This window comes from Panulirus ornatus, chromosome 34 (genome assembly GCF_036320965.1).
Source record: "Panulirus ornatus isolate Po-2019 chromosome 34, ASM3632096v1, whole genome shotgun sequence".
NCBI lineage: Eukaryota > Metazoa > Arthropoda > Malacostraca > Decapoda > Palinuridae > Panulirus > Panulirus ornatus.
In genome coordinates, this window is record NC_092257.1 from 13,776,987 (window position 1) to 13,791,492 (window position 14,506).

Genomic DNA, 14,506 nt, shown 5'->3' on the forward strand with positions numbered 1-14,506 from the left:
ATGCGACACCACCAGGAGGATCCAGCAGTGATGCGACACCACCAGGAGGATCCGGCAGTGATGCGACACCACCAGGAGGATCCGGCAATGATGCGACACCACCAGGAGGATCCGGCAATGATGCGACACCACCAGGAGGATCCGGCAATGATGCGACACCACCAGGAGGATCCAGCAGTGATGCGACACCACCAGGAGGATCCGGCAGTGATGCGACACCACCAGGAGGATCCGGCAATGATGCGACACCACCAGGAGGATCCGGCAGTGATGCGACACCACCAGGAGGATCCGGCAATGATGCGACACCACCAGGAGGATCCGGCAGTGATGCGACACCACCAGGAGGACCCATTACTGACCCAACACCACCAGGAGGACCCATTACTGACCCAACACCACTAAGAGTACCCATCCCTGATCCAACACTCCACCTACAGGATCCGTCAGTGACCCGAAACCATATGTAGGACCCGTCACTCGTCACACTAGCATACTTCTTTATCTTTCCTTCCCGGAGACTTATCTATCTCCCTCTCCATATACCTCACAGTGTTCCATCCTGCTATAGTGTTGCTGCCATCTCTCCCTCCTCTTCGTGGGGAGAGTAGAGGACCTTCCTGTGGATGTTGTGATGGGGGAGACGACCCCCCCAGACTCTAAGATACCATCTGACTGGAGTCATCCCTCACCGTGAGGGATGGAGGAGGCAGGGTTCCCCTGCAGCAATAAACTCCTGCAGGAGGATGTGATCCTCTCTGGTGTCATCGGGAGGAATCACCCTACGAGCTCGTCCTCCTCCCAGTTCATGGCCTCATCGCCAGGGGGACGCGGCCCTTGTTATTAGTCACCTCATTTCATTTGCCATCGTAATCCTCTGCCTGTTTCTGCTCAGTTATTTCATTTCTTTATCGTATTTCTCTCTACCTTTCTTTTCTTGTAGTTTCTTTCCACCTCCTTTCGTCTCTCTACTCTCTCTCTCTCTCTCTCTCTCTCTCTCTCTCTCTCTCTCTCTCTCTCTCTCTCTCTCTCTCTCTCTCTCCCTACTCCGTCGTTATGGTGACCAAAACAGCAGTTCACGAAACGCTCACAACAACCGTAGGACATTTCTGCAAGGTCTTCTGAATGCACAATCACAGTATTCGTTATTACCATCACAGGCAAAACCTCGCATCCGTATATAAAAAATAAATCCTCTTCCCCTCTGGCTATGTCAGATAACTGAAATATATCTTTCATTTTTTTATCACTCTTTCTCTCTACGGACCATCCTTCATCTGTTGACAGTCGCTCCGTTCCATTTGCAATGATTAAACAATAAAAAAAGGAAGGGAATTTGTATTTTCCCCGAGGCTATCTAATTCGGAGCTTTCCTAATCGGCTGGTTCAGAGGGAGGATCAGCCACCGCCGCCTCCTCCTGCCTTGACGACGCTCTTTTGAGAGACAAGATGATCGCACACCCTTCACTCCTTAAGTCTGATTCTCTTTCCTTTAATTCCCAATACTCTGAATTGATTCTGACCCCCGAATTTTTCATACCTAATGCCGCTTGATCCAGACTTCCGGCAGAGACTGGTGGTTAAACATTCAGCTGAAGGTACAGTGATGTGCTATATCAGTGGTGGTCTTTGGGGAGTGACTGACGTCGGGAGCTGTGAGCTGGAAAATTAATAAATGTCTCCTCTGACAGTCCTCGATCCTCCAGCCTCCATCTGGCTGGCCGCTCGAAATTAGCGCTGATGCGCCACGTCGAGTTGTTGAATGACTTAATCGATCGGGGGCAATAATGACACCATCAGGGCTCCCTCCCTCTCTCTCTCTCTCCCTGATATCATTTTTGTGATCTTTGATATCAGGATGTGTGACGTATTGTGGAGTTGTGGTCTTATTGATGCGTCCTCTGTCCTCCGATTCTTGTCTGGGGGTCTGATGTGAAGACGTAGGTAAACATTAACGGTTTGGTTATAACTTAGTTGGTCGTATACACAAGTGCACTTCACTGCGTCTGAGAAGAAGTGACGAGATATTACGATGGTACCTTCCTGAGGCTTGTAGCGTCATTCAGTAATTCCCTGTAGCTTGTAAGTCATTCGTGACTTTCCTGTATCTTGTAGCGTTACTCGTTACTTTCTTGAAGGTTGTAGCATCGCTTGTTACCTTCCTGTAGCTTGTAGCGTTGCTCATAACTTTCCTGTAGCTTCTTGGGTCAGTCATTTCTGTAGCGTGTGAGTCACTCGATACTTTCCTGTAGCTCGTAGCTACACTCATTACCTTCTTGTAGCTTGTAGCGCCACTTCTCATTACTATCTGTAGTTTCTGTGTTCACTTGGTACCTTCCATCTATGTCTAAGATATTAGCAACTGGAAAGTGATGGAGATCATTCAGTTCTTCTGTTCGTCTCCCCCTCTATCTATCTATCTGTCTATATATATATATATATATATATATATATATATATATATATATATATATATATATATATATATACGATACGAAAGTGTGAAATGGTCCAACGTTAACCATCCAGCTCACGGCATCAAAAATCATATCAGGTATGTTTAACTAGTGAAATGAATAGGAAGTTTAACCTTTAGAGACAGAACTCTTCTCTCTCTCTCTCTCTCTCTCTCTCTCTCTCTCTCTCTCTCTCTCTCTCTCTCTCTCTCTCTCTCTCTCTCTCTCTCGACCTGAGAACGCCAGAAGCATGTCAAAGTTCGCGGTACAAGAATGAAACAAGAACTACGTGTTTCATACATGAGAATAATGGTGAGAGAGATCTGTGTGGTCCAGTATCTGTGCAGTGATATAGTCTGATAAGAATAATTCCTCAAAGATAAAACTAAGTGAAATGTTGACAATCTATAGACACCTCTGCCAACGGTGGCCTTCTAAGTGGGCCCTTTGTAAGAACCGTATACCACTGACAACACTGCTTCCATCAGAAATGTTTATCTGTTTTTATCTTATTTCCCTACGTACTTAGAGATCAATTATGCAGTTATTGCCATGTATCTTGTGACCAAAAGCGTTGCCACTCAGATCAATTATGCAGTTATTGCCATTTATCTTGTGACCAAAAGCGTTGCCACTCACCTGTATTATCATCACTATCTTTTCATTCGTCTTTCTTGTACTTATGGCATTTTTTTTATTTTTTGTTTTTATGATATTTGTAGGTGAATCAGAGTAATTTAGATTTTGAAAAATCTTTTGTAGTAGATATATTTTTTTTTTTCATTGTATTTCTTTGTCGACATAGTCATTAAAAGGGTATAGGATACCCCTATAGGGAAGATAGCCCGTATGTTTATATGCAAGATATATAGGTGTACAGGGAAGATATATAAGTGTATAGGAAGATATATGGTTATAGGTAGGATGTATGATATAGGAATAATTCATTTGTTTATTGGATGATATATGATCTGTTTATAGGGAAGGTATATATGTTTACGGGAAGACACATGATTTGTTTACAGAAAGATATATAGGATTATAAAACAATATATTGTAAATGTTTACTTATAGGGAAGATATATAATGGGTATCTTTAGAGGAAAATATACGAGTGTGCTTATGGATAAGAGAGACATGAACGCACAGAACGTTTTGGTTGTCCAATCATGTGTTTTTTCTACGCATGCACTATGCTGTAGTATGGTATAAGTCTGTCCGCTGATAACCACATCTCTCTCTCTCTCTCTCTCTCTCTCTCTCTCTCTCTCTCTCTCTCTCTCTCTCTCTCTCTCTCTCTCTCTCTCTCTCTCTCCTGCTTCAGGTTTTTCCACACCATTGTAGCATCTTCTTGCTCCCCCTCGCCTGTGGCATCACACGTCCATGGGAGATGGATGATGTAGTAACCTCTTTTCCTGCTAACATCAGTGTCATTTACAGTAGATATCCACAACCATTTTGCATACAGCTTTTTTGTTTACATATAGTGACCGATATGGCATCGGGCAGCACCTACCCGATTCATAGCATTATCGGCCGCGAGGAAAATGGGTTAAGAAAAAGAATGAAGAAATTAGTGAGAGATCTTAAGTCGTTTAATGATAGAAAGGTTAAAGGGAGAAGGAAAGATGAAAGAAGGATGTAGAAGCAAAGTTTCACTATTCGAGGGATGAAGCAGGTGATCCTAACGGTCTATCCTCGAGTGGCGGTACCCAAATGAAAAAATATAAAAAAAAACTATGGGAAGACACAGTCAGACGCCAGCCCTGGGTTCAATTCTTTGTGCTTAGGGACAGATACTGACGTCTGACGAGAACAGTAAGTGCGTAAGGAACGGTAAATGAAAGAAAGATATTGGTAGATAGTATATATATATATATGTATATGTATATGTATATTACTGTATTTAGAACAAGGACATTCTAATAGACACTCTAGCTCTCTGTTCTCCAGCCTAGCGAGAAATATTCCGCGGCAACCTGACGCGAATGACAGACGTGACTTTACTCTAATTGGCAACGCTTGAAGAAATCGGGGCGTAACTACAGAAACTGGAATTTGGCTTCTGAGTAATGTATGATGCGTCCGTCTGCCCATTCGCGCTAAGATATTGATCTCATCCGCTTCGTCAATTTCTCGCGAGGCTTTCTAAAACAGTGAGAGTAATACACTAATCCTAATCATCTTGTATACAGGTGTGGTGGAGAGGCTCCTTGAAACGTTACCTGCAGGTAACGGCAAGTTACAACGGCCTTGTTACGTTCTATTTACAAAAATGTCATCACCTACGATAAGTCATGTACAAATGGCATATAGGGCAAGCCATCACTAGAGGTCCTTTTCTCCATTTTCTATAGTTGAAATCTATGGTTTTCTAATTCTGCACCTTGAACTTGTCTGTGGTCCTCGCCAGTATTATTCGGCCCAGAACACAACAAATCAAAACATTCTGTAAACTCTTATATTCCTCCCCATACATATACTACAGTATATACATGAGTTTACGTGTGTATGTATGTTTAGGGGTTCCTTCCATAGGTTGTAATATACTAGGGAGTAAACACCCTACCCCCAGCAAGGTTGTATCATTGCAGTGGACGTAAAGGAGTAAATTCTCCTCGTCGAGGAACTCCCCATCCCAACAAAGCCCACGTCACCCTTTTCCTGCGTGGAGCGCAGCCTCGAAGCTGCAGGGGCTCCACATAAGGTATCTTGGAGTTGTGTGTGTGTGTGTATATATATATATATATATATATATATATATATATATATATATATATATATATATATATATATATATATATGGGCCTATGTGGACAGGCAGGCCGCCCACACTCTGGGCCCCAAGCCCCTGCAAATCAAGTCACAGGCATTTTAGTAATGTCTCTATATCATAACATGATACGTTGCCTGGGGTCAACTATCGGGCGCACTATGGTGAAATTGTTTGCATTGATTTACATGTGAACATTACATGTTCGGATATAGATATATGTACATTTGTTTCTTCCAGCGTCGTGAGAACCATCACTGAAGATAAACAGTATCGCAATGCATCGAGATGACACCGCCTACTTTTTGGAAAGTCATCGCGAAAGTCTCGACAGTGGTAAAACTCCAACCACCTTTTTTCTTTTTTCCCTTTAACCTCTTAGGGAAAGGAAGCCTTGAGAACCATAAATCTCCTCCCGCTGTTGTCTCGCTTTAGGAATCAAGGAAAGAAGCCTGAACACTGATGAAGCTCCGCCCAGTGTACTCCAGGTGACTAGTCACAAGAGGGAAGCATTGTGGATCGATCAGAAAGGCCCGCCCACTTTACTCCAGTTGACCAATCATAAGAGGGAAGCATTGTCGATCGCTGAGAGAGCCCCGCCCACTGTCCTCCGATTGACAAGTCACGAGAGGGAAGCATCGTGGATCGTTAAGAAAGCCCCGCCCACTCTACTCCAGTTGACCAATCACAAGATGTAAGCATCGTGGATCACTGAGAAAGCCTCGCCTCCTCTACTTCAGTTGACCAATCACAAAAGAAAAGCATTGTGGATCAATTGAAATGCCCCTCCCACTACACATTGGTCCTCGTTTCATAAAGAAGAAACACAGTGGATCTGAGATACAGAAGCCTCTGGCAACTCGCTCAGACTTCAAGAATCCTCATATGGAATGAAAGTCAACAAAAAACGCAGATACACAACCACTGGTATTCAGTGAACCAGAGCGGAAGGATGAACATTAAAAGCAGACAAAACACACGCCAGTAATATTTGGCAACCGTTGCAGATTCTTTTCCAAAGACATTTCATCCACTTGAAATGTAGCAACTACAGAAACAAGGCTCAACCGCAGGTCCCGGCCAATTGCTTATGTATCGCTATCTTTGCATACGGAGACAAGTGCAAGACAGTATAGGATCACCCGATATATTATCACCAGTTCTCTTCGACACATTTTTAAGAAATATTCGAAGGTGCGTATGAATAGAGGCAGGTATCCTCATCTGTCTCCCTGTACATCTTCGGTCACTGCAGGCTGTACAGAAAGGAAGGGTAAAGCCAGGAAAAACCTGTGCCACCATCATGGAGGCCAGGGTGGTTTTCTCCCGGCAGACGACTTGCCACTTTCATATTCCCTGTGCCACTCCCAGCAGCGACGCTGTTCTAAGCCTCACACCCCCCAGGTTCGTGCAGGTCAGAGACCCTTCCCTCTCTTCTTGCAGTTACAAGTAACCCTGTACCTCAACGTCTTTGTTGCTCTCCTCTGGACCCTCTCTATTAGTTCTTTGTGTTTCTTCACCTACACTAACCAAAATTGTGAAGTATGTTCTAATTTGGCCAAATTTATATATCTATGATGTGGACAGCCAACAAAGTAATTCTCTATCCATAAATTTTAACTCTGTTCTGATGACTATTAACACACAGTTGGTCTCCTCAACTATTCTCCTAAAGCAAGACTCTGGCGACAGGTTAGGAGCAGTGTCGACCTCCAGGTCTTTATCACACACAGATTCCTGCAGCTTGTGTCCTGCCAGATGGTGATTACGTCGAGGCCTTCCTTAGCTGTGACCCATCCTCGGTACATATACTCGGGTTCATCTTCATCAGCCATGTAGCAGACCAACTTTGGTGTGTGTGTGTGTGTGTGTGTGTATGTGTGCAGTTAGTTATTTGTACAGTACGGGGAGAGAGTTCGACACCTCTGGGGCCCAAATCTCTTGAACCATCTTTAAACTCTGATACTTTGACTTCATGATTTCCTCGCATCGTGTTCCATCCCTCCATCATTTCCATTTTATAAAAACACTTCATTACATTTACTTTTCTTCCTTTATTTCCAGTTATGGACTCTGGTTGTTCTATCTTTACCTCCTCTGAAGAAATGTTCTTTGTCACCGTCAAATCAACTGGCTTAGAATCTTGAAGGTTGTACATATGCAGATGCGAGTATGTATATTTCAACACACACACACACACACACACACACACACACACACACACACAGATGGGGGAAGCTTCGAAAAAGAAGTCCCTGAGATTTCTAATACTATGCACATAGTGACAAGGTCGTCTGGAGGTGACAGGGGACCGGACACTGAAGGTACGGTGTCCATCCCAGGACCAGACACTGTACGTACAGCGTCCACATCCCAGGGGCTCGACACAATCGTCTATGATCCACACTGACGCTCCCACTTCCACAACTGGAGACACATAGCGAGAGGCCTCAGCAGGGCCGGAGATGCACGTACAACAGGGGAGTGACCGACTGGTGGGCGAACATTCTATTCTCATGGGAGGGAGACAGTTGTGGGGGCGAGACAAAAAAGGGGGCATATCTAAACTCTCTAATGATATGAGAACACCTGGACTATCACACTGGTAGGTTCGGGTCGGAACTTGTGTTTCACGAGGAGAACGAAAAAAAAAAAAGATCTCTCTACAGGACTCGTAAGCTCGTTTTTGACTTCATGATCATCAGGCTGAAGGGCGAGTGAGACAGCAGACGACTTGTGTGAAACGCGTCGCATCCCGTGGAGACAAGAGGCCAGTCGTCGCCAGCCGCTCGCTGGAAGCCAAGCGGCCAGATAGATAGATACCTTCGGGGTCACCGAGGCTTTTGTCGTTATTGTGAACGACAGGTGGCAGGATCGACTCCTTATAAGTACGCAGTGGAGTGTGAGTGACGGGGGAGGCGCTCGTCATCAGCAGTAGGGCAGGCCAAGCCATCATCAGGATATATCGAGCGATAACAACAACACCCCCCCACACACACACACACACCGCCTGTCTCTTCCCCCTTCCCACCTCTACCCCAACACTTTCCCCACTCCTTCCTCACCCACAACCCCCGCTACCAACCAACACCCCCAACATTCTCCTTCTCCTTCCCCCATGCATCTCCTTCCACCCACCTTGACCCAACACTCTCCCTTTCCTCCCCATGCAATCTCCGCCACTCATCTTCCCCCAACACTTCCCCTCTCCTTCACCAGTGTTGGTGATGCGCCACCATTGTTACTAGTTGGCGCATCACAACCAAAACCTGGCCCTGGTCTGGAGCTCTGACGAGACGTTACCAAACCCATCGATGGTCCTGACCAACCCCGTCGTCCACTGCTCATATTCATGAACAGTTTGCTCAAAGGCGAGAATATTCACGGGAGACACGTAGTCGTACACACGAATACGAAAAAGGGACAGAGAGCATAGCTTCCTGGGGCGACTACCCAGAACTAAGGGAACGTAGATGTGTAAATACGTGACTCAAAACCAAGGAGAGAAATGAAGCCAGTCTACATAACTGATTTACGTGGGTTTGTTGACACCGGAAGATGGAGAACCGCTCAGCCGCCTGTGTAACAGAAACATTCCACGAACGTCAAAGTTGGTGACGAAGATATGCACAGTTGGCACTGAGAACGCTGGGGAATTATTCTATGTGAGTATTTTTGTTATATTTGGCCATCCGTAGGAACAAGTCGCCCGCCGCCCTCACCGCCGCTCCACAGGGAACGCAACAGCCCCTTAGATCAAGCAATATTTCCTCGCACACGTGTACACACGTATACCTTATTACTAGAGTTAATTACTTCCCTCGTCCACTGTCGTGGATATCACGCTGTATGAGGCATGCTGCGTGATGCATCTCTCTCTCTCTCTGGCAAACGTCTAAAGGGATACTGAGCCCAGAGACTGGCTATGAAGACATCATTACTTCGTTGAGGCCAGAGACCTGGGCCATGAAGACAATGTAGCGTTGTTTGAGGCCACACGCTGGCTATGAGGGTTGTGGAGCTTGTCAAGAGGTAAGAGATTCCATGAAGCGGCGTCAGAAGGTATGGTAGACTAATGGGTAGAGAAGCAGAAGTAGTAGACGATGGGCTGTTGGCTCATGAGAACAGAAGGAGCCACAGGATGACCAGCACTTGTCTCACAGGCAGGATGGATGCTGCACCTGGGGAAGACGAGATCAGACATGTACTCACATTATAGATAGACACTGTCGGTTGCAGACAGACAGTGTCAGTACAGTGCAATTCCAGCACCTGATAGGCTCATCAGCACTGTTAGTGAGGATCATGCCCCTGGACATGTCAAGCCACTTTTTAGCTGTGGCTATATCAAGAAAATTACTTTGAATTTGTTGTAGATTTTATTCTATATAACATGTTCCTGAGGGTCGTTTATTGAATATGTTATTCATCAGCCATCACATGTATACTGGAATATGGGGTCGTTGAGGTAGGTTAAGGGCAGAGGACATACTCAAGAGGAAATATAAGAAGCAGAGGAATGGATCGGGCGAAGGAGTGAGGCTTCATGAGTCACTGTGGTAGATAGTGTAGCCTGATTGTCATTATGGACAAAGGGACAAGGAACCCACCTGCTGTCTGGTCCTCGAAGAGTGCTGGTACGAGGGGGTGGACGACGACACCGCTGTGGTGGACCTCCTCCTCGTACAAGCGGTGAATGGAGGCGGTGCATCGCAGGGTCACCCGATCGTCCACGAAGTGCCATCGCTCCGCCCGGAACTGTAGCCCCAGCTGCGCCTCGTACCTTCCACTCTGGTCCACAGTGGCCGGATATTGCACCAAATAGTCTTGCGGCGCCTGCGGCAGGCCAGAGAAAGAGTTAGCTAAAGCCTCGCCCTACTACTATCATCCACATCGCCTCAAGATGGCTGTTAGTGGAAAGATATTTACCCCGTAATGATTCAGGTCACCTGGAAATGACCCTTAGGAGGTGACTACAGGCCAGGTACCTACCTCCTGGTCGTTGATGTACCAGGTGAGAGTGGCTGGGGGTATGGACCTCGGGGCGGTACACGTCAGGTTGACAATGTCTCCCAAGTTGTACTCCAGCTCGCCACCAGTCACGTATGGAGAACCCTGGGGCAGCTCTGCAGGAGACACAATTGTTATCATTCCAGTGGATAAGAGGGAACGAATACTACGACCCATGTAAGCCAACGTGTGTCAGAAGGAAAGACCCATCGTTCAACGGAGGAATAGACCATTGCTGTCGTCTTCACTATGCCTATGATGAACGTGTTTTTACTACACTGGCCGTCTTCACTACGACCTCATCTTCACTACATCTCTACCTTCACTACACGCTCACCAGTCAGGCCAAAGGCCATCTTCGCTATATCCTCATCATCATCACTACACCCTCAATATGACTACACTATTCTAACTACACTCTCATCTTGACTACACCCTAATCTTAACTCCCCGACACCAGCAGTCACTGCGGTATGTATATGCGAGGTGCTTCTTACCGGTATTAAAGCCATCAGTTTCAAGATATCCAATTTTTGTCCCTCGGTCTGCCGTTAGTGACCGTTTGTCTTTCCTAAAATTGGCACAGCTGACAGTGGCAATATTCAGTGGTACGGCAAGCTGCAAAATATATATATATATATATATATATATATATATATATATATATATATATATATATATATATATATATATATATATTGCAGCTTGCAACCCAAAGTTGCACTACTTCCAGTAGCAGGGACATGTGGACTCGTTTAGAGTGAAAACTTCTTTTGACGAGACTTTACTCCCAGTGATACAAGCTCGACTTCTTTTCATTTGTGATACAAGTTCATGAAGGCCGGAGTCCGGGAGGGTGTGAAGCGTGCTCGGGATAGTGTGAATTGGAATGATGTGTTATACAAGGGGCGAAGTGATGTCAACTGACTGAACTCCTCTCTCTCTCTCTCTCTCTCTCTCTCTCTATATATATATATATATATATATATATATATATATATATATATATATATATATATATATATATATATATATGTAAAGTTGCATTCCATTATTATTTAATTAAATGTTTGCATATGGCCATTATGTCCATCACTGGGGAGTGATAAATAATATAACATTATTTAACGCGTCATTTCCGACCCAAAATGCTTTTGCATATGCGATGAGTGTTCATAATTTGTTCCAGTTCGAAATGTATTGTGAATCATAGAGTGCTATGCAAGTCCACTGTGCCGGAATGGCTATAGCTGGTTAAGGAAGTAAGGGGAGTTTAGTCTTGTAGACATTGACCTGCACTGTAGTAAAAGAGGTTCCCGGAACTTTCCTATATTTGTTCTTTAAGTTATGGGTTGTTATAGAGAACACTGACACTCAAAGTGAGGGAAGTGTTCAATCTGTTCGAACCCTCGATCAGTGTTCGAGTTTTTTAAGGTTCATGTTCAGGTACCGCTGACTGTCATCCACGTTCTAGGGGCACTGCCCCAGCAGACTCTTGAATCTCCCAAAACTTAGCCGCCATCTCGTCTCTAGTCTGCTTACCCCCCTCCTCAGGTCATGCCTCTGGTTGTACCATCAGCCCCACCCCTTCCCTGAGCTCCCCTCCCTCAGCCCAAGCCCTTCATCCTACCATGGGTACTCACCGACGACGTGCATGGCGGCGGATTTGACGAGGGTCCGGAAGAGCGGCGCCTCGGTGAGGACCTCACACTTGTAGCGTCCGTCCGCCTCCAGGGTGACTTCCCTCAGCGTCACCGTCTCGTGGTTGCTCTGCGACACCTGCAGCCAACCACCCAACAGCGTTAGTGCTCACACAACAGCCGCTTGGCAAGATGGAGAAGAGACCCTTGAGGCGATGCATGTAAGTGGTGGTAGTGAGGGTTGTGGTGGATGGTGATGGTGATGTTGGTGTGGATGATGGTGGTTATGGTATAGGAGGGTGGTGGCGGTGTGGTAGAGGGCGTGGGTAGATGTTGAAGTAAATATTTCTGCATCATCTGCAAACATATTCAGGCGAGACATTTACGTGGGTTGAAAATTGTGATGGTCCTAGAAGAGAACCTTGTCTCTCCGTTGTTCACCTCGAGCCATTTGAAAGAGGTTCCTCCAACATTGCGTTCCTCTGTTCCCTCTCACTGAGATAGTCTTCTGTCCTGGTAGCAGCTCCTAGAAAAGATCCTTGTGGTAAGGCGCTTGTCACGCTGACACCCTGTTGGATGCTTTCCTGTTCAGTGCCACTCGTTTTCAACCTACAATCTGGTCTGTTCTCTACTCGCAAAGTCGAATTCCTGTGCTCGTGACCTTGAGTGTAACCAAACACCTTTTTGTGTGGTACTTTATAGAATGAGTTTTAGAAATCAAATGCCAATTTTTCTATTTTACTCATTTAGTAAAATGAGTTAAGTATCTACTTATTACGTCAACCATGACACAGAACTAATATTGATATTCAGTGGTGAGACGGAGGGGTGTTGTGTGGGTGAGTCATGGTGTGGGGTTGTAGGTGGCTGGGGGTGGGTGAGCATGGTCCGAGTGGGTGGGTGAGGAGGGGACTGGGGAGTGGGGAGTGGGGCAACTTGAGCCCATCGCGATCCTGAAGCTGTAACTAAATCGCGATTTATTTGGCGGAACAAATTTAGTAATGCATCACTGCCGGAGTGTTTGACTTGTGCGTTCTGGGCTGTGTATTCCTGGCAGAGATGCTCTCTCTCTCTCTCTCTCTCTCTCTCTCTCTCTCTCTCTCTCTCTCTCTCTCTCTCTCTCTCTCTCTCTCTCTCTCACTTGGGTACGCAGTAGCGCCAGTAATTCCAGATAAGATCCGAGGTAGCAGCGAGGGATGTCTCCGTTGAAGCCTTTGGTCACCTAGACTCCTCCAGACCCTGGGTTGTGGCGCGGATGATCACACACACACACACACACACACACACACACACACACACACACACACACACACACATTCTCGTCCACGTCCAGGGCTAGCATCCTAAGCCGAATGGCAGTTCGAAGTCTTGGTTGTATGATTCCATATCCAGTTGAACGCCTAGTATGAATGCCATGTGACACACATACTCAAGTAGATTTGGGTGATATCCCCCTCGAGTCTGGCTTGGAAAATGGCTCTCGCAGCAGCCATGCTACCACCCCTTCCCAAGCTCTCGTCCTCACACAAACCCCACCTTGACTTTACCTCTAAGACATTCCCAAACCATTCTTCCACTTTAGCTTCAAGCTTTGTTTCACTCAAAGCTAGAACATCCAGGTTCCCAGTCCTCACACTACCCATCTCTCCTGTTAGTGGCTCCTGAAGGTGGCTTCCCGATATCTGCCACCACAGGGAGCCAGAAACCACACTGGCAGATGGATCTCTGCCACCTTCAGGAGCGCAGACAGAGAGGATTAACCCAGGAGTGGAGGAGAAACAAAGGGCAGGAACAAGGAGGTCCTGGCTCCACCAAGGCATGGGTCATGGCGTAGAAGCGCCTCTAACTAAAAAGAATTTAAGACTTTTTTCTGAGGAGATCCATACGCGTCAGGAGGGAGTTGGTGAGCGATGTAATGCGCTTCCCAGGAGTGTGCCTCTTTACTTTAAGATCTCTCAGTACATATATATATATATATATATATATATATATATATATATATATATATATATATATATATATATATATATATATATGTGTGTGTGTGTGTGTGTGTATAAACTTGGAACTTTCTCGAGCAGACTGAAGCTCTTGTGAACTTTCTTGAGCAGTCTGAATCTTTAAAAGTTCCTCGAGTTACCCAGTGTCACTGGAGACTCGATCCGAGTTGAACGAGATGTTCGACCCTCGTCGGATGTAGGTCATCAGGGAGACAACAGACAGACAGACCCTTGTTTTAATAATTTCATAAGCTTTATCGTTGCCCGTATCGCTCGCTAGGGAGCGACGTCCTTCTCTGGGTCTCCACAGCAGTTATGGCCAAAGACAAACGTTTTTGAACCGGCATAGGACCAACCATAGGAGTTGAGGTTGTATGAGATGTTCACGAGTTCGTCTTCTTCCCATCCTCTCTCTCTCACACCTACCTCCGTCGTGTAGTCATGGTACTCAAAGCGATTCAAAATCGAACTCCTGCAGCCCCAGGAGACACGCGATTTAAAATCGAACCCCTGCAGCCCCAGGAGACACTCGTATCATGTTCTTCCTTCAAGTACCTGGAGAGACTCGTGTCATGGTCTTGCCGCGCCCTCAGAGACCTCGCGTCGTTCCAGCACTTCCAGGAGACA

At 45.9% G+C, this 14,506-nt stretch overlaps 1 protein-coding gene across 5 annotated transcripts in view; it reads right to left on the minus strand.

The window, feature by feature from the left end:
- Positions 1 to 4,308: 4,308 nt before the first annotated feature.
- The window catches only part of LOC139759882 (cell adhesion molecule 2-like), a 56,299-nt gene continuing 46,101 nt past the window's right edge, over positions 4,309 to 14,506 (minus strand). For all 5 annotated transcript variants that reach the window (XM_071682423.1, XM_071682419.1, XM_071682418.1 and 2 more), the window contains exons 4-7: positions 11,883 to 12,018; positions 10,222 to 10,355; positions 9,840 to 10,065; positions 4,309 to 9,410 (exon numbers count right to left, since the gene is read on the minus strand). In XM_071682423.1, coding sequence (XP_071538524.1) covers positions 9,346 to 9,410; positions 9,840 to 10,065; positions 10,222 to 10,355; positions 11,883 to 12,018 — 561 coding nt within the window. In that variant the 3' untranslated portion in view covers positions 4,309 to 9,345. The remainder of the gene's footprint in view (positions 9,411 to 9,839; positions 10,066 to 10,221; positions 10,356 to 11,882; positions 12,019 to 14,506) is intronic.